Source organism: Microtus oregoni, unplaced genomic scaffold (assembly GCF_018167655.1).
Source record: "Microtus oregoni isolate MIOR12 unplaced genomic scaffold, Mior012 000032F_ref0000030, whole genome shotgun sequence".
NCBI lineage: Eukaryota > Metazoa > Chordata > Mammalia > Rodentia > Cricetidae > Microtus > Microtus oregoni.
The window spans coordinates 26,546,488-26,570,263 of NW_024543091.1; the positions used below are offsets into that span (position 1 = coordinate 26,546,488).

The following is a 23,776-nucleotide window of genomic DNA, read 5'->3' on the forward strand; positions in this document are numbered from 1 at the left end:
TGTTGGGAAAGTTTTCTCCATAATTTTGTTCAAAATATTTTCTGGGCCTTTGAGCTGTGACTCTTCTCCTTCTTCTATTCCTATTATTCTTTGGTTTGGTCTTTTTATTGTGCCCCATATTTCCTGAATGTTTTGTGTTGAGAATTTGTTGGCTTTTCTGTTTTCTTTGATCTGTTCATTTATTTTCTCTATGGTGTCCTCAGAATCTGAGATTCTTTTTTCTATCTCTTGTATTCTATTGATTATGCTTGTTTCTGTAGACTCTGCTCGTTGACCTAGATTTTCCATATCCAGCTGGTCCTCAGTTTGTATTTTCTTTCTTGCCTTCATTTCAGTTTTCAATTCTTGAACTGTTTCCATTACCTGTTTGATCGTTTTTTTCTTGGTTTCCCAGGGTATCATGTACGTATTTACTCATTTCTTCAAACTTTTTGTTATACTTCTCATCCATTTCCATAAGGGCGTTTTCTTACATGTTGTTTAAGGGACTCTATTGCTTTCATAAAGTCAACCTTTTCCACTTCTTCTGTGTTAGGTTGTTCAAATACTTCTGTTGTAAGATCATTGGGTTCTGGTGTTTTCATGTTGTTTTTCAGATTATTGGGTGAATTCTTGCCTTGGCGCCTGCCCATCTCCTCCTATTGATCCTATCTAATGGGTCTTTTAAAAACCGGATCAGGTTTCCCTGCTGGCCAAGGGCTCCACTTACAAAATGCCCTTGCTCTGTTTCCTGGTTCCTGCCGCAGGCCAAGAAACCTCTCACCCCTCCAAAGGGTCTTCAGGACAGGACCAGGCTCCCCGTTTGCCAGTGACCTAGCCAACAAAAGGCCTACCTCTTTGATTTAATTGTAGTAGGGCGATCTGCTCTTGTTATTGCACGCCCGTCTCCCGCCGCTTGTGTCTGCCACCGCGCTGGTCCCCCAAAGCCTCTTCCTGATTGCGGTGCCTCTCCGCAGCGTCTGGACCTGGACGCTGCGCCTTTCCGCCTCTGCACGTCTGGATGCAGCGCCTCTCCGCCTCTGCACGATAATCTTTAAATCTTAAATTAACCCATTTCTATTAATCTGTGTATTGGCACAATGCTGTAGCTTACAGGAAAAGTTCCAGCGGCAGTGTCTTTCTCCTTCTGCAGCTACATGGCATCTCCTTGACTCTGCCTACTCTCTCTATATATCTCCTTTTAGATTTCTTGTTTGACTTTACTCTGCTAAGCCATTGGCTGAAACAGCTTCTTTATTAACCAATGATAATAAAACATATTCGTAGTTTACAGAGGGGAATCCCATGTCATTGTCTGCTTTTAAAAATTAAAACTTAGGTGTGATGCTCAGGCCTGTTCTCCCAACTATGAGGAAGCTGAAGAGGCAGGAGGTTTAGCATGAGTTCAAGTCCAGCCTAGGCTTCATGGTGACTTCCAGATCAGCATGAACTAGAGTGAGACTCTGCTTCAAGAAAAAGAAAATCTTGCTAGCCGGGTGATGGTGGCGCACACCTTTAATCCCAGCACTCGGGAGGCAGAGGCAGGCGGATCTCTGTGAGTTCGAGACCAGCCTCACAGAAGTAGCCTCTGTCTTGAGGTTGGTGTTGCTTGTTTTCACACACATCTGATTCCATCTCCTTTTGTTTACAGTGCTTTGCACTTGGAGTTAGCACTCAACCACCAAGCCACCTCCTAAACAATAGGTAGTAATGGGTTTGCATGCTTTTAAGTGTTTTGTGCATGAAGGCATCTCATGGCGCATATCTTCTATGTTTTGCTCTATTTGACACCATGAGAGTCATTTGTTTTAGTACGTCTAGCTCTAGTTCCCTAATTTTGGTAGCAATATAGCATTCTGTCTTATGGTTATAATTCATTCTGGACAGTTGTATTTGCAATTTTTCATTATTACAAGTGGTACAAGTAACATTCCACTTCTTTGTGCACATGTGTAAAAGCATTCCTACAGTCAGAACTTTTAGATGCTTTTGTTAGTCTATAACAACAAATTAATACTGAAGCGTGACTGCTCCATACATATCCATATGGTCCCATTACAGAAAATGAAAACATCCCAAGGACCACACCTGCCTCTTCTGAGAACCACCACATTCTTATCTGGTTTTTTCTATCTCACTAAAAATATTGCTCTGAGGATACCCTGGTCTCAGCCACAAAACTGACTTCTCGACCAATTAGAAATCAACTCCTTCTTCCTGTTTTTTTTCTTACCTTCTTTTTCAAAAATAAAATTATGTTTATGGAAGAGGGACTGAAAGACTGTAAGAGCTGGAGGACAGGGAATTTGCTGTGAGACTGTAATGTCAGAAGCTACACCCATAACGTTTCACCAACATGACTGTCCTAACATGAGCTGAACAAGGACAGCAGTAGACATACCAGAGTAGACAGGAGAGATAGTATGAGTCCTCAACCCTACACAAATAACTATAGGCAACTAAGCAATGCTGAGGTGGGAGAAGAGAGAAGAGCATACCATTCTGTGGAAGGCAGCACAGAAATTGTTAGATAGCTGGTAGATGCAAGACTGTTATGTCAGTTGTCTTGAAAGTTCACAGATAGCTGACATGCTTTGGCCGGATTTCTTCCCATATCTTATCTTTTGTTAATATTGTGAAATTTTTGGTAAGAAATTGATTTTTTACTGTTGGTAGCATGTGTAATCATTGTTGAGTATGGTTCATTCATTTTATCTATAACAACCCTGCTCTGAGTACTTATTCTAGCAATGTCATAAATTATCTAAAAGGGTGTTCCATTTACACTTTTTTTTTCTAAAGCAATAGCAGTTTCCTACTAGCTATTATATATGCACTGTATGTTTGAATGTTTGTTCCCCTCTAACATTTTATTGAGACCTTGTCACCAGTGTGGAGGGCTTGAGAGGTTGGGAGTGAGTAGGCAAATGGAATGACTTCCTTTTTTTAGGAGAGGCTTGGAAGAGCCTGTTGCCCTCTGTCATGTGAGAACATGTAGAAGGTGACATCAAGTGAAGGGTCCTTACTAGGCACTGAATTCGATGGCTCTTTGTTCAGCTGAGCTAGAAGAACCTTTAGCATAAAGCTAAAGCAGAAGTGCAAGTGGGTTCTTGAATTATTCCCAGTTTTAAAGAAAATGTATCACTAGCTATGTTCATTAGCTACCATTTATCAATCTGAAGAAATCTGAGTGTTATATGCATGTGAGTGTGTGGGAACAGTGCCCATATGTGTACACACAGAACAGAAAGGACTCGGAGCATCTTTTCATTTAGCACTGCCATTGTATATGAATGTGCACAGCCACTGTGTTGCCTTGAGACAGGAGATATGGATGTGCACAGCCTTGCCAGCTCCTTACTTGCGGGCTAGGGGTCTAGACTCTAATCCTCATGCTCACAGAGCAAAAATTCACCTTCTTTCCAGCCTAAGAAATTGTCTTCTATTTTTTATTTGCTTTAAGTTTATATTATTAATGATAATTGAATTTTATTAAAATGTTTTCTGTAACTCTTACATAGGTCATTCTTAAATCCATGGAGCTTGCAAATTAATTTTCCAAATCCTTAGGTCATTTTAGCATCTTGCTCACATATTCTAGGCCATCATTTGTACATAGTCCTGAGGGCATTTGCTAAGGCTGTTTGTAATATTTATATCTGCAGTACTTGAGATGAGCTGCAATTCCTTTCCTCTTACTCTTCTGGTTCTCATTCTGTGATGCTGTACCTGCCCCAGACAGGACAGAGGGCCTCTTACTGGCACATCCTTTGATTTTCCCACTTAGAATCTCCAGATATGAGCTAAAGATAATGCCTTCCTTAGGCATTTAGTGAAAGTTCTTTGGGAAACTGGCTGGGTGATTTTGACTGCAGTCTTTGCAGTTTTGGTTTCCTTTGATCTAATGACAATTCTTGTCCTACTTGTTTTCATTGTGGTCACTCTGTATTTCTGCCCCTCCCCAGCCCCTGGAGTATATTTTTAATTTTTGAAATATATGATTTTCTTATTCATTTTATTATAGCTGTCTTTTCTAATTTAATTGCTTTGTGTCTAATGAAAATGGATTGGTTCTTTGAAATTTGTTATATTGCCTAGCATGTCATCAGTATTTGTCTAGAATATGGTCAATATTTTGAAGGTATAATCTAGAAATAGAACTGAAATCACTATTTCTTCCTGGCAGTTGTTCCTTTCATCATTATGCGCTAGTGCCCTTTATTATTTATAACTTTCCTGAGCAATATTCTAGGAGCATGCGCTGTTTGTATCCTCAGGTCTTCACCCCAACTGTGCTCAGTAATCATAAGCGACATTTTGAGCTAGGTTCTCCAGCTCAAATACAAATTCTCAGACTGTACTTGTTTTTAAGGAGCCGTGCCTTCCTTATGGGCCCGTGACAGTTGTGCTGAGAGCTCAGCATTCCTTCTGTGTTGGCTCTCCCAAAAGCACCTGAGCGTACTCTAATGGCCAGGAATCTTTAGCAAGCCCACACAGAGACAGTCTCTAACGCGACGGGCTAGTGCTCTGTACAAATGGAGCATCACTCAGTCTCCCCAAGGGACAGGACGGGAGCACTGGGAGCCTCAGCCACTGTTTAGTGGAGTAGACGAGATTTGCTAAAGATGGCTGCACTTCCTCTACCCCTGTAATTGAGAACCCAGTGTAGTAAAGGAGCACAGCCATGTGTCATGTAGTAAAGGAGCACAGCCATGTGTTCATGGAGTAAAGGAGCACAGCCATGTGTTCATGGAGTAAAGGAGCACAGCCATGTGTCATGTAGTAAAGGAGCACAGCCATGTGTTCATGTAGTAAAGGAGCACAGCCATGTGTCATGGAGTAAAGGAGCACAGCCATGTGTTCATGGAGACGGGTTCTGTGCTGTCACTGAGCTAGGCCCAGAGCTGACCTGTGCCCTGCCAAACCGTGCAGCGGGAAGGAGGAGGGAGCAACTGAGCAGCCCTCTGAAATGGATAAAAGAACTTTCAAAGTAAGAGCCATGTTGACAGTTCTCATTTTTGCTTTATTTTTTCTGTTATTTTGTGGGCTAGTAGGAGAGGCAGAGTTGTATCTCAGCATGGGTGTGGAGGCAAAGAACAATTTGACAAGAGCCAGCTCTCTCCTAACATCAAACTGGTCCCAGGGACAAACTCAGGCCATCAGACTCTGTGGCAAGCACCCCTCCCCACCGAACTCTCCCCAGCTCTGCTTTATTTGTTGCATATTACAGAGATCCACAGGAGTTGTCACTGCTTGGAGGCCGTTCGTGTAGACAGGAGAGGAGCCTCTAGAGCGTACTGCATCCTCCATGTTCCCACACTGCCAAGGGCCTCCCTCCAGACGTGATTGAGTTATAATCTAGGTGCAATAAAATCTTAGCTGTATAAGTCAGTGTGCATAGTCGTTAGCTGTGAGGCCACTGTATATATAGCACATGGATGTGTAAACATGGATTCTTCCCTGCACACATCTGGATTCTACTGTGTGTAGTTGTTAGCTGTGAGGCCACTGTATAGCACATGGATGTGTAAACATGGATTCTTCCCTGCACACATCTGGATTCTACTGTGTGTAGTCGTTAGCTGTGAGGCCACTGTGTAGCACATGGATGTGTACACATGGATTCTTCCCTGCACACATCTGGATTCTACTGTATGTAGTCATTAGCTGAGGCCACTGTATACCACATGGATGTGTACACATGGATTCTTCCCTGCACACCTCTAGATTCTACTGTGTGTAGTCGTTAGCTGTGAGGCCACTGTGTAGCACATGGATGTGTAAACATGGATTCTTCCCTGCACACATCTGGATTCTACTGTGTGTAGTCGTTAGCTGTGAGGCCACTGTGTAGCACATGGATGTGTACACATGGATTCTGCCCTGCACACATCTGGATTCTACTGTGTGTAGTCGTTAGCTGTGAGGCCACTGTGTAGCACATGGATGTGTACACATGGATTCTTCCCTGCACTTACAGGGAAGTGCAAGTGTTGTTAGTCATCAGTTTGTTGTGTTTGTCATCATTTTCTCCTTTGCTGGGTTGGATTCCACTGGAGAAAAGCTGTTGTAGCATTTGCTTGCTCGTTTTCCAATCTTTTTTCTACTTTTTTGGCCACACAAAATCACTATGGATGACCGGTCTTGTTATTTTATTTATCTATTTATTTTAGTGAGCCAAAGCCCTATTTTTCCAAGGTAGAAACAAAGGAATGCCATGTGAATGTATGAATTTATCAGAAACTGTCTGACTTTATTGGAAATCTGAATTCATCAGAAACAGTTGGCACTGAGCATTTGTGTCGTTCACAAACAATTCCCATCATTTTAGATTTGCATTTTCTTGATGGGTGAAGGCACCAAGTTTTTTTTCAAGCATTTCATCTGTCATCTGTGATGAAGCACTGGTCTAGACTGTTGCTACTAAAAGTCATGTGATATTCTATATTCAACCTTTTGATCTCTCTCTCTGGGTCTCCTATGGCTATTTGTTTCTCTGCCTCGCTCTATCTCTTTATCCCAGTATCTATCTGTATGTCTACAGAGAGTATATTTTCCATGACTTGCCATTTTTACTTTTTCAGAACAGTATTTGGTTTGTGGAAGCTTCCAGTTATGGTGACATCATCTATACTTTGACCTCCTCTGTCCTTGGTGTCTTTTGTGTCCTGAGTCCAGACTGTGTTATCCTGTGTTTCTTCTAGAAAGTTTACAGCTTTCTCTCTTCATTCAGAGCTGTGAGCTCCCTTTAGTTAACTCTCTATGTACTTGAACATAGTTGGTGATTGTTCATTTTATCCACATATGGATATCTATTTTCTTGGCCATGTTTTATTGAAAAGACCTGTTTCCCCACTAACCTGAACTGTCATGTTTGTCAAAGTAAGTGATAATTACAAATAGTTTTTCTAGCTCCACACTTCCCTTCCGTATCTACCTCTGTCGTTAGAGCCCTTCTCCTAGACCCCTATTTTATGATAATTGTGAAATTTCAGTACAGGGGTGTTGTGTAATTCTCCTTTTACTGCATAAGAATGTTGTGTAAAGAGAACGGGTGAGCAGCGCACTGCCTTCCTTCAGTTGCCGCTAATCCCTCTCTGGGATAGACTGCCCCAGCACAGCTTTTCATCTTCACTTCCTCTAACTGCTGCATATATTGGAAAATAATGGTAAATTTTATAAACAAACCTAATATTTTTGCTTCCAGAATCTGCATGATGATGTCTTTCATTAGCTATGGGAACATTTTATATCTGCATTCTCATAAAAAGCACCTTCAATTTTCTCTTTCCTCTAAACCTCAGGCCTTCTCATTATGTTGATTATTCCTTAATCCTGCTTTAATAATTTCTGTCATTATAATTTCCCCCAGGTACATCGTTGTTTTCTTATTACTTCTCTACTCCTACCTTGAAATTGATTCTTTAAAAGAAAAAACAAAAATACAAAAAAAAAATCTCTTGTTTAATCTGATTTTCAGTCTTAACTATTAAGTTTTCAGTAATTGCTTTTTTTTTCTTTTTCAGGTTTTTGAGACAGGGTTTCACTGTAGCTTTGGTGCCTGTCCTGGAATTAGCTTTTCTAGGCCAGGTTGGCCTCAAACTCAGAGATTTGCCTGCCTCTGCCTCCTGAGCGCTGGGATTAAAAGTGTGTGCCACCACTGCCCAGCTGCCTTTATTTTTTCCTACTAGAAGTTGTGTATCATGTTTTCCAAAAGCTTCAGAGCTTCTTCACTCCTGGTGCCATGTTTTCCTTACATCTCTAGTGATTTTTTGTTGTTTTTCAAATCAAGATTTCTCCATGTAACAGTCCTGGCTGTCCTATACCTCTCACTCTGTTTACCAGGCTGGTCTTGAACTCAGAGATCCAGCTGCCTCTGCCTCCGAGTGCTAGGATTAAAGGCGTGCGCCACTAGTGCCCTGCATCTCTAGTAACTTTTAAGTGTAGATGTAGTGTGCACTGAGGTTATTCTCTCCCCCGCTGTCTTAGCAGTTCTTGACTTGACAATTTGCATCTCAGATCAGTCTTCCTCGTGGCTGTTTTTTTCTGTAGAAGTTAGTAGTTTGGGATCCTCAGAATGCTGTGAAACTTGTTGAGTTTGTATCTTCCAGACATAGGGGCACATATATCAGGCTGCACTTTTGTCAGCTTTTTTGTTACACACACACACACACACACACACTATATATATATATATATATATACATACATACATACATACATATATAGCTTGTGATGTAAATTTCAGGTGCACATTCAAATACAGGAAGGCCATTGACTATGACATATAGGTGTCTAGTCCTTTTCATCATGACTATGAGAGTAGTGCTTTAGAGTGTAGGGGTGGGGATCTCCCTCCTTAGCACGAGTACCTGCTTTCCAGTCCAGTTTGTAATGCCTCCTTAGCTATTCTTTGGTGAAATGACAGCAGCATGTAGGTGAAAATCCGATCAGAAAAGCAGCACGCAGCTGATTGACTGCTATCAGTTGCCCTAGAAAGGATAGGAAACTGGAAGTGCAAATAAGAATACTAGTACCTTTTAGAAGCCTGAGCAGAGACTGACAGTTTTCATAGACATTTAAGGAAATGTGTGGTTAGAATATGATGGCTTAGTGGGTACTGTTCTTGGATAGCATGTGTGTCTGGGCTGCAAGTGATGGCTGCAGCAGGCAATTCGGAATTAATTTAGTCTTTTTTAAAAAAATTATTGATTTTTATTGAGCTCTATATTTTTTTCTGCTCCCCTCCCTGCCTCTCCCCTCCCCTTCAACCCTCTCCTAAAGTCCCCATGCTCCTAATTTACTCAGGAAATTTTGTCTTTTTCTACTCCCCATGTAGATTAGATCTATGTATGTCTATGTCTATGTATGTCTCTTAGGGTCCTCATTGTTGTCTAGGTTTTTGGGATTGTGATTAACAGGCTGGTTTTCTTTGCTTTATGTTTAAAAGCCAGTCATGACTGAGTACATGTGATAATTGACTTTCTGGGTCTGGGTTACCTCACTCAAAATGATGTCGAGCTCCACCCGTTTGCCTGCAAATTTCAAGATGTCACTATTTTTTTTCTGCTGTGTAGTACTCCATTGTGTAAATGTTCCACATTTTCCTTATCCATTCTTCAATCGAGAGGCATTTAGGTTGTTTCCAGGTTCTGGCTATAGCAAACAATGCTGCTATGAACCTAGTTGAGCACAGTCCATGTGGCACAATTGAGTATCCTTTGGATATATACCCCAAAGTGGTATTACTGAGTCTTGAGGAAGGTTGTTTTCTAATTTCTGAGAAATTGCCAACTGATATCCAAAGGTGCTGTAACAGCTTGCATTCCTACCAGCACTGCAGGAGTGTTCCCTTTTCCCCACAGCCTCTCCAGCATAAGTTGTCATCAGTGTTTTTGATCTTGGCCATTCTGACTGGTGTTTTGCATTCCTCTGATGACTAAGGATGTTTAACATTTCCTTAAGTGTCTTTCAGTCATTTTAGATTCCTCTGTTGAGAGTTCTCTGTTTCTACTCCATTTTTAAAAATTGGATTATTTGTTCTTTTGGTGACCAATTTCTTGAGTTCTTTGTATATTTTGGAGATCAGACCTCTGTCTGATGTGGGGTTGATGAAGATCTTTTCCCATTCTGTAGGCTGTCATTTTGTCTTGTTGACTATGTCTTTGCTTTACAGGAGCTTTTCAGTTTCAGGAGGTCCCATTTTTAATTGTTTCTCTCAGTGTCTGTGCTTCTGGGGTTCTATTTAGGAAGTGGTCTCCTGTGCCAATGCATTCAAGTGTACTTCCCACTTTCTCTTCTTTGAGGTTCAGTGTAGCTGGTTTTATCTTGAGGTCTTTGATGCATTTGGACTTGAGTTTTGTGCATAGTGATAAATATGGATCTATTTTCATTCTTCTACATGTTGATATCCAGTTATGCCAGCACCATTTGTTAAATATGCTTTCTTTTTTCCATTTGATATTTTTTGCTTCTTTGTCATAAATCAGGTGTTTGAAGGTGTGTGGATTAATAGCCGGGTCTTCGATTCGGTACCATTGGTCCTCCTGTCCGTTCTTATGCCAATACCAGGCTGTTTTCAGTACTGTAGCTCTGTAGTAGAGTTTAAACTCAGGGATTGTGATGCATCAGAAGTTATTTTGTGTATAGGATTGTTTTGGCTATCCTGGGTTTTTTCATATGAAGTTGAGTACCATTCTTTTGAGGTCTGTGAAGAATTTTGCTCCGATTTTGATAGGCATTGCATTGAATTTGTAGATTGCTTTTGGTATGATTGCCATTTTTACTTTGTTAATTCTGCCTACCCAAGAGCATGGGAGATTTTTCCACTTTCTGGTGTCTTCTTTAATTTCTTTCTTCAAAGATTTAAAGTTCTTGTCATACAAGTCTTCCACTTGTTTGGTTTGAGATATTTTATGCTATTTGTGACTATTGTGAAGGGTGATGTTTCTCTGATTTCTTTCTCAGCCCTTTTATCATCTGTGTGAAGGAAGGCTACTAATTTTTTTTATGAGTTAATCTTGTATCCTGCTACATTACTGAAAGTGTTTATGAGTTGTAGAAGTTCCTTGGTAGAATTTTTGGGTTGCTTATGTAAACTATCATATCATCAGCAAATAGTGAGAGTTTGACTTCTTCTTTTCCAATTTGTATCCCCTTGATCTCCTTTTGTTGTCTTATTGCTCTAGCTAGGACCTTAAGAACTATATTGAATAGAGATGGAGAGAGTGGACAACCTTGTCTTGTTTCTGATTTCAGTGAGATCACTGGGAGTTTCTCTCCATTTAGTTTGATGTTGGCTGTTGGCTTGCTGTATATCACCTTTATTATGTTTAAGTATGTTCCTTATATCTCTGCTCTCTCCAAGACCTTTATCATGAAAAGATGTTGTATTTTGTTGAAAGCTTTTTTGGCATCAAATGAGATGATCATGTGGTTTTTATTTTTCAGTTTGTTTATATGATGGATTACGTTGAAAGATTTTTGTATGTTGAACCATCCCTGCATCTCTGGAATGAAGCTGACTTGATCATGGTGGATGATGGTTCTGATGTGTTCTTAGATTTGATTCGCCAGTATATTATTTAGTATTTTTTGCATCAATGTTCATGAGTGAGGTTGATCTGTAATTCTCTTTCTTAATGATGTCTTTCTGTGGTTTGGGTATCAGGGTAATTGTAGCCTCATAAAAAGAGTTTGGCAATGTTTCTTCTGTTTCTATTGTGTGATACAATTTGAGGAGTGTTGGTATTAGTTCTTCTTTGAAAATCTTGTAGAATTCTGAGCTGAAACCATCTGGTCCTGGGCTTTTTTTGGTTGGGAGCCTTTTGATGACTGTTTCTATTTTTTTTAAAGTTATAGGTCTGTTTAATTTGCTTATATGATCTTGGTTTAATTTTGGCAAGTGATATTTATCCAGAAAGTTGTCCATTTCCTTTAAGTTTTACAATTTTTGGGAGTACAGGTTTTTGAAATATGACCTGATGATTCTCTGTATTTCCTCCATGTCTGTTGTTATATCCCCCTTTTCATTTCTGATTTTTTTAATTTAGATATCCTCTCTCTGCCTTTTGGTTAGTTTGGATAAAGTTTTGTTTATTTTGTTTATTTTCTTGAAGAATCAACTTTTTGGCTCATTGATTCTTTGTATTATTTTCTTTGTTTCTATTTTGTTGATTTTGTTGCTGTCTCAGGTCTGCTCTGGCCTAGACTTGTTGGCTCAGCCCTGTTTCTTGAAATGTCCCTGATCTGGATCCACTCCTGCAGAGGTCCCTGATTTGGGGTTGGTCCTGCAAAGGTCTCTGACTCTGATCTACTCCCTCAGAGGTCCCAGACTCACGCCTGGACCCACATAAGTTTCTGGTTCCTGCCTACTCCCTTTGATGTCCCAGACGGATTCCCAGACCCACAGAGGTTCTGGCTCAGGTCTACTCCCTCAGAGATCTCAGATTCACACCCAGACCCACAGCGGCCTCTGGCCCGCTTGCTCAGCATTTGCTCCCCTGTACCTGCTCCTGTGGAGTTCACTTTCTCAGCTCTGCTCTGACCCAGGTCATTGGCTCAATCCTGCCTCTGCAAATATCCTTGGTCTGGATCCACTCCTACTCACTTGGAGCTCACTGTCTTAGGCTGCTCTGGCCTAGGTTGCTGGCCCAGTCCTGCTTCCGCAAATGACCCTGATCTGAATCCACTCCTGCTCCTGTGGAATTCACTGTCCCAGGCCCACTCCAGCTCAGTTCACTGGCTCAGTCCTGCTTTTTTGGAGTTTGCTGCCTCAGACCTGTTCTGGCTTAGGTTGCTGGCTCAGTCTTGCGCCTATGGAGTTCCCTGCCTCAGGCCTTTAGTCTTTTAATGAAAAGAAGTACTGTTTTCTTGTTCCTGTTCTAAACATGTCAGTGAATCCATTTGTAACTTTCCAAACTGAAATGATTTCCTCTATGTGTATTGTATCCTGACTTTTTTATTTAAAATGAAAACAATAGTAAAGAAGTTTTCTTTGTCCTTTGTTCTATTTACTGCCTCAGTGTACCCCATGTCTTCACCTTGCTTCTTCTTTATTTCTCTGTAGAAGAGTCACTAAGAATAGCCTGAGTAATAGATGTTCTATTCAGGCATATTGCTGAGTCATGAGTAATAGTCATTCTAGACAGGCAGATTGCTGAGTCATGAGTAATAGCTGTTCTAGACAGGCAGATTGCTGAGTCATTCAGTTCTATACAGAGTTAGGGAATATGGAGAACAGTACTGAGCAGAGGAGACAAATTCTTCAGATGCAAAGACATTCTTTGAGAAACTAAGGAATTCTGATCCTCGTCAGCCTTAGAGTTCATAATTTCATTCAGCTTCATTTTTAACAAAATTATATTTTGAGATGATGCTAAATCTTTAAGTCATGCTTCAGAAATCTGTTAAATATGATTTTTAGTATTGTTTCAAGTACAATAAATTTAAGGTGATGAGAAGATTAATAATGTGACCTATAATTATTTTGGTCAGTATTAGCATTTTCTTTTCATGCTTATATATGTTAATATTCTAACTGTCCCATGATAGTCTCTTTGCCTGTGAAATAGCTACCTCCAGAGGAGATGTGCTAGCACTGTTAAATCTGTATCAGTAAAATTAATTTGTTGGCTTTTCCTTAAAGAGATATAAAGCTTGATCATCCTTACAGCTTTCCAACCCCCAATTCTCCTTCCTCTATCATTCCAAAATACTTACATCATATTCTGGTGTCAAGCAGGTGGATTGATTTGAGTCCTACCATCCCAGAATAACTTACTGGCAAAGCTCAGCTTAAAGTCTGCTGCTATCTCATTATAGTCTTGGTCTGGTTTATGAAGGAAAAGGCAGGATAATTTTTGAAGTTCACCCCAGGGAATCCAGTACCAAATAGTCAGTCCTGAAATCATATACATACAAGTAATATTATAGCAATTGAGCTGGTTGTGCTTATTATGCATTTAGGAATATTCATATGTAACAACAATAAAAAAAAGGCCATGAATTTGAGGAGGGTCCATGGGAAGTGATGGAGGGAGGAAGGGGAAGGGGGAAATGTAATGACATCTAAATTTCATAAACTAAAATAAATAAATAGATAAACTTTAAACAACAACAGTAGCAAAACCTGCAGATCCTAAAACGAAAACTACAGACCTTTAAGGAAATATTTTAAAAGAGCAAATTGGGCTTTAAGGGGTGGAGAGATGACTCTTTGGTTAAGAGCACTGGCTGCTCTGCTAGACGACTAGGGTTGGCTTCTCAGCACCCACACAGCCGCTCACAAGTGGCTGTAACTGCAACCTTAGGGGGTGCAACGCTCTTTTCTGGCCTCCAGGGGCCTGAGGCGTGCACCTGGTGTGCAGACATATATGAAGGCAAAACACTCGTACACATGCAATAAAATAAGTACATTAAGTACTTTATAAAAACAAAGCTTTAATGAAGGCCTTTTATGCTCAATTAAAATTGGTACATTTGTGCTGGGCGTTGGTGGCGCACGCCTTTAATCCCAGCACTTGGGAGGCAGAGGCAGGCGGATCTTTGTGAGTTCGAGACCAGCCTGGTCTACAAGAGCTAGTTCCAGGACAGGCTCCAAAACCACAGAGAAACCCTGTCTCGAAAAACCAAAAAAAAAAAAAAAAAAAAAAATTGGTACATTTGTGATAGAGTAGATTCAGGTTGTTGGACACAGCTAAGCAAGGTTTTCAAAGTTAGACTTGGGTCATTGTGTTAAACTCCAGTGGTTTTGTTTGTTTGTTTGTTTGTTTTCTGGCATTAGAACTAACTCATTTACCCATTAATTGAGGATTCTGATGTTAATAACAAAGCTGCCCCGAGTGCAGAAAACGTTTCTCTCTGCCGTCCAGACTGCAGGTGACCGCTTCCATTTCTCTCTGACGCTGCCTTGCCCAGGACCCTCTGAGGTGCTTGGCTGAGGGACACTGAGCACTTGCCCTCAGCCCCTGCGCTGGGTGGTAAATCCTACTAGTTGGGTCTTACAGAGTTTCCTTTCGAAGGCCATATTTTAGTATTTTTTAACAGATCTTTTTATTATAAGAAATTTATGCCTAGGTAACTGATTAATATGACAAATACGTTTTCTTTTTATCTGTTGTAATGTTAGAATTTTGCTATAAAATATATCTTAAAATCTTTAGGAAAATTAAAAAATAATTATTTTCTCTTGATGTTAAATTTGAGACAACAGAAATATTGTAGATAATTATTCTGCTTTTTGAAGTCCTGGAAAGGCTAGCTACAGTAGTGGTTATTGATATGTATATAAACTAAATTTGGATTTTTAGTTTTTGTTTTTTTGTGAGTAGTTTTAAAGCTATCAAGAAATGACAGTTAATGATTTTGAAAAATTGGTAGATTTTATAAAAGAAAATAAATACAAAAGCATTACAATTTTTTAAAAGAACTTGCTATATTCCTAAAAATAATTTGAGTTTGTACTTTAATTGCAAAGCAGTCATGTCTTGAAAGGAGTGTGTATGCTCTGCCTGTGGCATGGGAGAAACAGTGAGACTGTAGTCTTAAAAGGATGCTCTGCCTCCCAGGAGATGCAGGCCACTGCTTCCATTCCCCAGCTGAGTGCCAACAATGCTTGTGCCCAGAAATACTTGAGGTAGCGCTCAGGAGAAATGTGGGGATAAGAGAGTAGAGAGAAGGCTTCCAGGTCAGTTTTGACTTGTTTCTGAAGAGATAAAAAACCAGCTCCCATTTCCTGTGGGAAATGGGGTCCTGGAGTGAAACCTGCACTCCTCCTCAAGTGTGGGAAAATCAGAAAGAAGTGGCTTCAAGAGATGATTCTAGAAGTTTACCGACTTACACCGTTCGCAATCACGGGGGTGAGGGTGTGTGGTTAATCTGCTGTCCTGTGGTCTATACACTTACACCTTGACCATGGAAAGATCTAGACGCCACTCCTCACACTTGTGAGTCAGGCTTTTCAGGGAGCCAGCGATGATAGTCACTACAGAAGGAAGATGCTGATCTGGAAACAAAACAGTTTTACGTGGGAAGTGGCTGAGTGCGTGGAGTCCAGAATGCCCTGTCTCAGCCTCTGGGGCTGTGTGGCCACCGTGCCAGCCCACCCTCCAGCCCACTACCCTCTGCGTGTCAGTCTACCATCCGCCCCTTCAGCTCACCCTCCACTCTGCACCTGCAGCTTCTTGGCTGCTCTCTTCTCTGGACTAAGTCAGATTGATCCACTTCCTCTGCAGAGTCCGTGCCGCTAGTATGCCATGCTTTTCAGAAGGTTTCTTATTTGTTTGTCTTTTCCCTGATGAAGTTGGGCGTATTTATTTTGTAACTGTTTTTTAATCATCCCAGCCTAAATACTTCAGTATTGGCTAAGGGCAACTTCTTAAAATACTGCAGGAATGCTTTTAGCACGTGTTTGAGCACACAGTCTAAATCTTCGGGTTGTGCCTAGATTAGGAGCTGACCTTATTGTGCCCTCCAGTGACATTATGATCTGCTTTTCGTTTGGGGGGTGGTTGTTCCTGTATTGGATCTGTTTCCAAGTTTGAGAATAATGAGGCAAATCGCTTTGAAATTTATACCATTGTTTGGAAAGCTTTTGGATGTCTCCCTTTGAAAAGTGACTTTGAACAAGCCCTGATCACACCGCTATGCTACAGTAAATGCTGAAGTAGCATCCTGGCATCCTTCCCAAAAGCACGCTGAAGGAGGCTAGCCGCAGCGCTCCCCGCTTCCTCCACTGCTTTTTACCTTGCTGGCGCTGGTGCAGCTCGTCCTGCGGATGTGCTGAAACCCTCCCACTCGCTCTGCAGCAAAGAATGGATCTCCGAGTGCTCTAGAAATGAACGGTGGAGCGAGGCTGCGGGAGGGGGAGCCACATGAATGCCTTCCAGCAGCTGAACAAGAAAGCATTTTAAAATACGGTACTTTTTTTTCTTTCAACTGATAAATTTTTGCTTTCTGTTTTCTTCTAGAGAGATGTGGATAATTTGCCCTGCCTCCAACGCCTCTTTCTCAGCTTCAACAATATATCTAGGTATGTGAGAATTCCCAACTCGTCATTAATAGATAACTTGTCTGTGTGGGCTCTAATGCTTTGAGATAGCCAGCGGAGTGGAGAGTTTTACTGTCCTGACAGATTTTACATTTGAAAATGGGAGGACCGCCCATGACAAAGTTCTTTGTTGGGAAAAGGAAGCTCTTGTGTCTTCTGCCTCTGTTGCTAAAGATGATGCAATTAGCAAAGCATGGCCTTTCTTTAGCCGTGCTGGTGGGCTGCGCGGGGGTCGGCAGTGCGGATTTGCTGTCCTTTGTTTGACAGCCACTGCCTCACTCAACTGAATTAGTTTCTTTCATGAATTATCATCTGCAGTTTGCACAGATGCTGAGCATTTGTAATAAAGCAGGCTATGTTTGTCACTGAGCTGAATGGGAATTGGCCCTGCCTGCCTGCTGAGAGAGTCTCTGCAGAGAAGGGCATTAGAATAGGTGAACACACACATTTTGCTTACCGTCCTTGTCTTATATCATGATGTCTTGTTCCGGGTTAGTGTGGGAGGTCACAGAACTGAAGCAGAGGCAAAAGCCGCTTCCCAGGGCAAAAAGACCTCCTCTTCCCTAGTCTGTCCTGCCTCCTTCCCTAGATCTTTGGGCTTGACTCTATGACCTCTTTGGTTTCTCTTCAAGACCGTTTGTGAAAGGGGAATCACTAAGCTTAAAAGCACACTCTTCCCGGACTCTAGGTCTGTGCTTCTGAGCACTAGAAACCATGGGTTTTTCATCTTTCTGTTCACTGCCCCCACCCCCATTCCTGGGTTCAACCTCATCTTCCTAGCCTATATCTCTAAAAGAAAACAGTTATCTGAAGATGGTGAGAAGCATGGAAGTTTTCTGAAGGGCTTTCCGTGTTCCTCTCAGTCTGTGTGGGGCTTTTCTAGCTGTCCTGCTGTCGTGTGTGTGTGTGTGTGTGTGTGTGTGTGTGTGTGTGCGCATAACTTCTTCTGTTGGCATTGGTTTTCTTCAGGGGATTTCTACCTAAAGACTGCCAAAGCTCTAAAGCGGTAGTTCTCAACCTTCCTAATGCTGTGACCCTTTAATGCAGTTCCTCATGTTATGGGGACCCCCAAACAAAATTATTTTGTTGCTACTTTATAAATGTAATTTGCTACTTTTATGAATCATGTTGTAAGTATCTGATATGCACAATCAGTTTAAGCTGCTGTAAAGCCTTAGATTTCCCCAGTCTGCGGTGAACTAGTTTCTTCTTGTTGTTCGTGTGAGCAACTGAAGAGGTATGTATTTGCTTATATGTAGGTTATGCCCAGGCCCCAGGGCACCAAGCTCTCCGAACTCCTAAACTCTGGGTTTATAAGGAGTCAGCGTTGGTTGCTTATATACTGGACAACTTTCTTTCAAAGTCTGGAAGGGAGGTTCACCCATCCAACAAAATCAAAATAATGGTTTTTTTTTCCTTGAAAAAGCATGGTTTCCTAAGAAATTGAGAAATAAGTGAGGCAGCATTTCAAGGTTTTTGTTCTCCCGAGACTGCCTTCTCTGTGTTTCTCCGTGGTCTAAGCTTGAGCTTTTCTATAGTGTTTCCCCGATCTGTGTTGGAGGCAAAGTGGATCTGTTGCTCTGTATTGGTATCTGTGGCTACAGGTTTGTTTTTTTGGTTTTCTGAGACAGGGTTCTCTGTGTAGCTCTAGCTGTCTTGGAACTCTCTCTGTAGACCAGGCTGGGCTCGAACTCAGAGATCTGCCTGCCTCTGCCTCCTAAGTGCTGAGATTAAAGGCATGTGCCACCACCGCCCAGTGGCCCAGAGGTTTTGTATCATGAGTACATTGGGTCTGGGGAAGAAAAATCTCTTGGGGATCAAGCCATGAAAACATTTGTGTAAACTTTACTTAAGATACATATATGCACCCACACACTGAGACAATGGGGATGTTCTATTGGGAACTCACCAAGGCCAGCTGGCCTGGGTCTGAAAAAGCATGGGATAAAACCGGACTCACTGAACATAGTGGACAATGAGGACTACTGAGAACGCAAGAACAATGGCAATGGGTTTTTGATCCTACTGCACATACTGGCTTTGTGGGAGCCTAGGCAGTTTGGATGCTCACCTTACTAGACCTGGTTGGAGGTGGGTGGTCCTTGGATTTCCTACAGGGCAGGGAACCCTGATTGCTCTTTGGGCTGACAAGGGAGGGGGACTTTATTGGGGGGGAGGGAAATGGGAGGCAGTGGTGGGGAGGAGGCAGAAATCTTTAATAAATAACTAACTAAATAAATAAATAAATAACAAAAAGGATACATATATGTCAGTTAGCTATGCCACAGACCACTAGAGGCTACCTTTAATGATAACTCAGTGCATTTTCTGGACTCCATATTCTGATTAATAGAGTTGGCAGGCTTTACAGCCCAGTGTTCTTGAGTAGCAGAGATCATGAAGAGAAGAAGCAACAAAATAATAGCATATATCATAGGATCTTCTGGTCCTCTCTGAGAGATGCTGACTGCATCTAACAATTGAAATTATCCAGTATGTGGCCATTTAGAGGGGAAAGTTTATTGACCTTTTCTGTTGTAGGACTTCCTAGGTTTCCACCACATTGTTGGGATGCTTAATGATCCATTTGCATCAACTCTTAGATGCCTTGTAAATACAGAAAATTCCAAAATGAGATTTCACTAGAAAATTCATAGATAGATTTATGTGGTGATTTGAATAAGAATGGCCCCCATAAGCTCATATTTGAATGCTTAGGGAGTGACATTATGAGGTGTGGCCTTGGGGTGAGTGTGGCCTTGTTGGAGGAAGTATGTCACTTCATTTGACCTTTGGGGCTTCAGAAGCCCAAGCCAGGCCCAGTGGCACTCTCACTCTCCTCCTTTGCCTGCCATTCTGGATGTAGAACTCTCAGGTACCACTCTAGCACTATGTCTGCCTGCATGCAGCCATGCCTCTCATTATGGTGATAATGGACTAAACCTCAGAATATAAGCAAGCCCCAACTCAATGTTTTCTTTTATAAGAGTTACTATGGTCATGGTGTCTCTGCAAAGCAATAGAACAATGACTAAGACAATTTTTTTCTTCAACACACGCTTTTTAAAAGGCTCTGTGAATGCAGATGGTAAATTGAGGATCTGTGTATGCAGAGGATGCTGTCCTGAGGGAGCGCATCTGATCTGTAGTTGGACTTTCTTTGGGATGTGCACATACAGGAAGGAAACTTGCCTCCTAGGTATGGAGGATCCCTGTTGACCTTGGCCATCAGGACATACCTAAAACCCTGCCCTGGTGACCTCAGCCATCAGGATATACCTAGAACCCTGCCCTGGTGACCTCTGCCATAAGGTGATACCTAGAACTCTTCCATTAGCCTCTGTTTCCATGTTGAGCCCGAGCTTAGTTCAGGAGTCAGCTATCTTGAGAAAGGTAGTATATCCCCCTACCTCCCCCTCCCAGAGACAGGGTTTCTCTGTAGCTTTGTAGCCTGTCCTGGAACTAGCTAGCTTTTTTAAACCAGGCTGACCTTGAACTCACAGAGATCCATGGGCCTCTACCTCCTGAGTGCTAGGATTAAAGGCGTAAAGGTGTGTGCCACCACCACCTGGCAAAAGGTAGTCTATTCTTGCCAAGACCTTCTGGAATTGCCTGAACAACCTAGTCATGTCTGCTCCCAATACTTGCTGTCCCTGTTCTAAGAATCTACTGAGGCTCTGGCGAGGACTCTTGCAGTATAATGCTGTTTTGAAAGTGTGTATCAGTAGTGTGAGGTGTGTCCATGCTCTTTTGCAGCCAGCCTCAAGAGCTCTTTCATCTTGCAAACCTAGAGCTCTAAACTCACGAAGTAAGTCTGCATTATGCATTACTCCCTGTCCTCAGCTGCTAGTGTCCTGTACTCTACTTTCTGTCTCTGAATTTGATTGCTGGAGGGGGATCCTCACTTGAATGAAATCCTGCAGTGTTTGAATTTTTATGTGAAGCCCATTTTACTTAGCATAGTATACTCAAGGTTCATCTATGTTGGTACATGTCGGAATTTCCTTCCTAAGTGTGAGCACTCAGGTACTTTTAAGACAGTATAGAAGACACCAGAAGAGGGAGCTTGCAGAACAGGCCATGCTTAATCTTCCAGTTCTCATATCCCCCACAGTGCTCAACATTCTGTCCCACCTAGCTCCTTAAAGCATCCTATACCTCTGCTCAGTCTTTGTGTCTGCTTCCAACTTTGGCAATCACCTTTTCATTTCTTCTCCATATCAGAATAACCAGATCACCCTGTATCTCTCAGATTAAATGACACCAAGAGTTCACATGCTAAATGAAGCATTTGGAGTTACTTTCTGCAGTTTCCAATTCCACAGCTCCCCGCCCCCAACTCAATTCTGTAGTTTTAAACCCAGTTCAAGAACTCATAGGTAAAACAAAAAACTATATCTGACTTGAAAACTGATTTGTGTGTCTTACAACCTCAAGTCAGAACATACCCAGGGATGCTATAACCAGCTTGGTGCCTCAAGGACCCGGAAAATAAGCAGAGAAAATATCAGAGTCCACCCTACACTGTAAGGAAAACACTATTTTATGAAATTTTTCTACTTTGGTTTGTAAGTGGATCTGTGTGTGTGTGTGTGTGTGTGTGTGTGTGTGTGTGTGTAGAGGGGACTTAATTCTAGGAATGTATGAATTGGTTTATAATGGAAATAGGGAAATTTCTCACTGTAAGTTTGGTTTTTAAAGTTTGAGAGTTTCTGTGGGGTCTTGCCTTAGGCACTAAGAGCCTGCTGAGCTGGGTGTATTGTTACTGAAATGTGTAGCCTGTGCTCTGGTTTTAAATTATCCTCTGCTAGACCGTGAACTGGAAACAACAAAGGGATATGTGTGTGCTGCCCATCATTTCCTCATCCCCAGCACCTAGACAGTTCCAGTCAGGATCTAACTCCTCCAGTACGGGGTTTACTTCTGCTGTGCCCTTGGTCAGGCTGTTGCTAGGTCATTCAGGTTCTGTTTGCTGCCTGGACCTGTGAGGTTTAAAGCCATAAATAATCATGTTCTCATGGCAGATGTCTCAGGCTTCCAGGGTTAATGTACTGGTTTGTCAGCAAGGCTGTTGTCCAGAACTTCTAGATACAAGAAAAGCCTAAGGGAACAAGGGCTTTTGAATATGCAGTGGAGCCTATGCATAGGGCTGCCTTTGAGCTGTGTCTATTCAGGAACAATGACTGCAAGGCATTTATAGAATAATATGGAAAATATAAGGCTGCCTTTTAGTGTTCCCATGCACTGGAATTCCTAAAGCATACGGATGATGGAGCATTACTCCCTGCAAGGATGTACCTGGCAGACCTCTTTTCCTTATAAGGATAGTGCTTTGGACTCAACTTTCTCCGAGTTTTACTGAAACTTTTTGTTTTGGTTATGTTTTGTTATTGTTAACTTTTTAAGACAGAGCCTTACTGAAATTATAGCAATCTTCCTGCCTTATCTTCCAAATTTCTGGAAATACATATGTAAGCCACTACACTCTGCCTTTGAAACTTTAAAAAAAATAGTTTTATTTGCATCTATGCATGTATGCATGCATGTGCATATGTATGTGAGTATATGTGATATGTATGCCACATACATGAAGGGGGCCAGAAGATCTTCTGGAAATGGATTTGCAAGGAGTGTGAGCTACCTGCTTTGGTTTCTGGGAACTAAACTTGGGTCTTTTTGCAAGAGCGTTTAAAGCTTTTAACCACTGAGCCATGTCTTTAGCTCAACTTTTTACAAAGCAGTCACAGTGTTCTCAGTGCTGTCTTTTTTATTATAGCATTTATTTTCTCATTTATTATTTATTATTGAGCAGGGGCATGTGCTACAGCACCTATTGGAAGTCAGAGGACAACTTGTTGCATTGGTTTTCTCCTTCCACCATGTGGTCTTGGGGAATGAATTCAGGTTACCAGGTTTGGTGACATATGGCTAATCGCGGGCGGGCAGCCTCCAACCAGCACCAGGGTATGCAAAAGATCCATGAATGTGGCCATAGCTTAGGAAAAATTCTTGTCTATCTGAGGGCTAGAACCCACATGGTGGCTCACAAATATCTGTAACTTCAGTTTCAGCGAATTCAACACCTGCTTCTAACTTCTGGAGGCACCAGGCATGCATGCAGTGTACATACATACGTGTAGGCAAAATACTCATAAAAACACAAAAAATACTTTTTCTTAAAGGAGAAGACTCTAGTGGATTCTGTTAGGAATTATAACCATTAATGATCTCCTCTTTCTCCTATTCCTCCGTGTGTGTGTGTGTGTGTGTGTGTGTGTGTGTGTGTAACATGAGTGGGTCCTGTTTGTTGGGGTTTCTGTCCTGCCTGGTACCCCCAGCTGTTTAGCCCCAAAGAAAATCACACATAGGTCTCCATAAATTATAAGCTGATTGGCCCATTAGCTCTAGCCTCTCACTGGCTCTCACATCTTGATTAACCCATTTTCCTGATCTGTGTTAGCCATGTGGCTCAGTACCTTTTTTTCAGTGGGGCAGATCACATCCTGCTGCTTCGGTGGTCTAGGCAGGAGTGGGAGGAATCAGCTTCCTCCTTCCCAGAATTCTCCTGTTCTCATTACATCATTTCTACTTCCTGTCTGTTTTCTTCCACCTATATTTCCTGCCTGGCCAATCAGCATTTATTTATAACATGATTGACAGAATACAGACAATTCTCCCGCACCATGTGTGTGTGTTGGTGGGGATGGAGCTCAGGACCTATACATATTAAGCAAGCACAAGATTTCCCTCTGTTATAGAAACTAGCATCAGTGCCATTCTCCTAGAACTTTGTGGTGTAACTTTAAGTGTTTCTGTACATAAATGAGCACCAGAGGTCAACTCCTTTGTGTGTCTTCTGAGTCTTTGTATTTTGTACAATCTAACTTGGGTGAGGTTTTCTTTGAACTATTAACAGAATATACTTACATTGTGTCTTCTAATTCACTAAATTGTGTATGGAGTTGACTGCCAAGAAAAGTATTTAAATGACATGAATAGAGGATAGAGGTTCATTCGTTGAGTTATTAGGGAGCCCCGAAAACCAGATGACCCCAATGGTAACAGTCTTATTTGAATAGGCTGTTGAGAAGTTGACTGTGTAACCCTATGGCTTTTCCTTCTGCACTGTGATTCTCCTCTTTCTGGTCTCAGCAACTATCAGAAATGGTGTTTTCTGAGGACAGTGTTTGTAAGCCTTGAAGTTTATTGAAGGGTCAGAGTTCATGAAGCAAGTACAGTTTTAAAAAG

General features: G+C 41.6%; 1 protein-coding gene across 7 annotated transcripts in view; it reads left to right on the forward strand.

The window, feature by feature from the left end:
• The window catches only part of Lrrc49 (leucine rich repeat containing 49), a 122,213-nt gene that overhangs the window by 36,284 nt on the left and 62,153 nt on the right, over positions 1-23,776 (forward strand). For all 7 annotated transcript variants that reach the window (XM_041679627.1, XM_041679629.1, XM_041679626.1 and 4 more), the window contains one exon: positions 16,449-16,510. In XM_041679627.1, the coding sequence (XP_041535561.1) occupies positions 16,449-16,510 (62 nt within the window). The remainder of the gene's footprint in view (positions 1-16,448; positions 16,511-23,776) is intronic.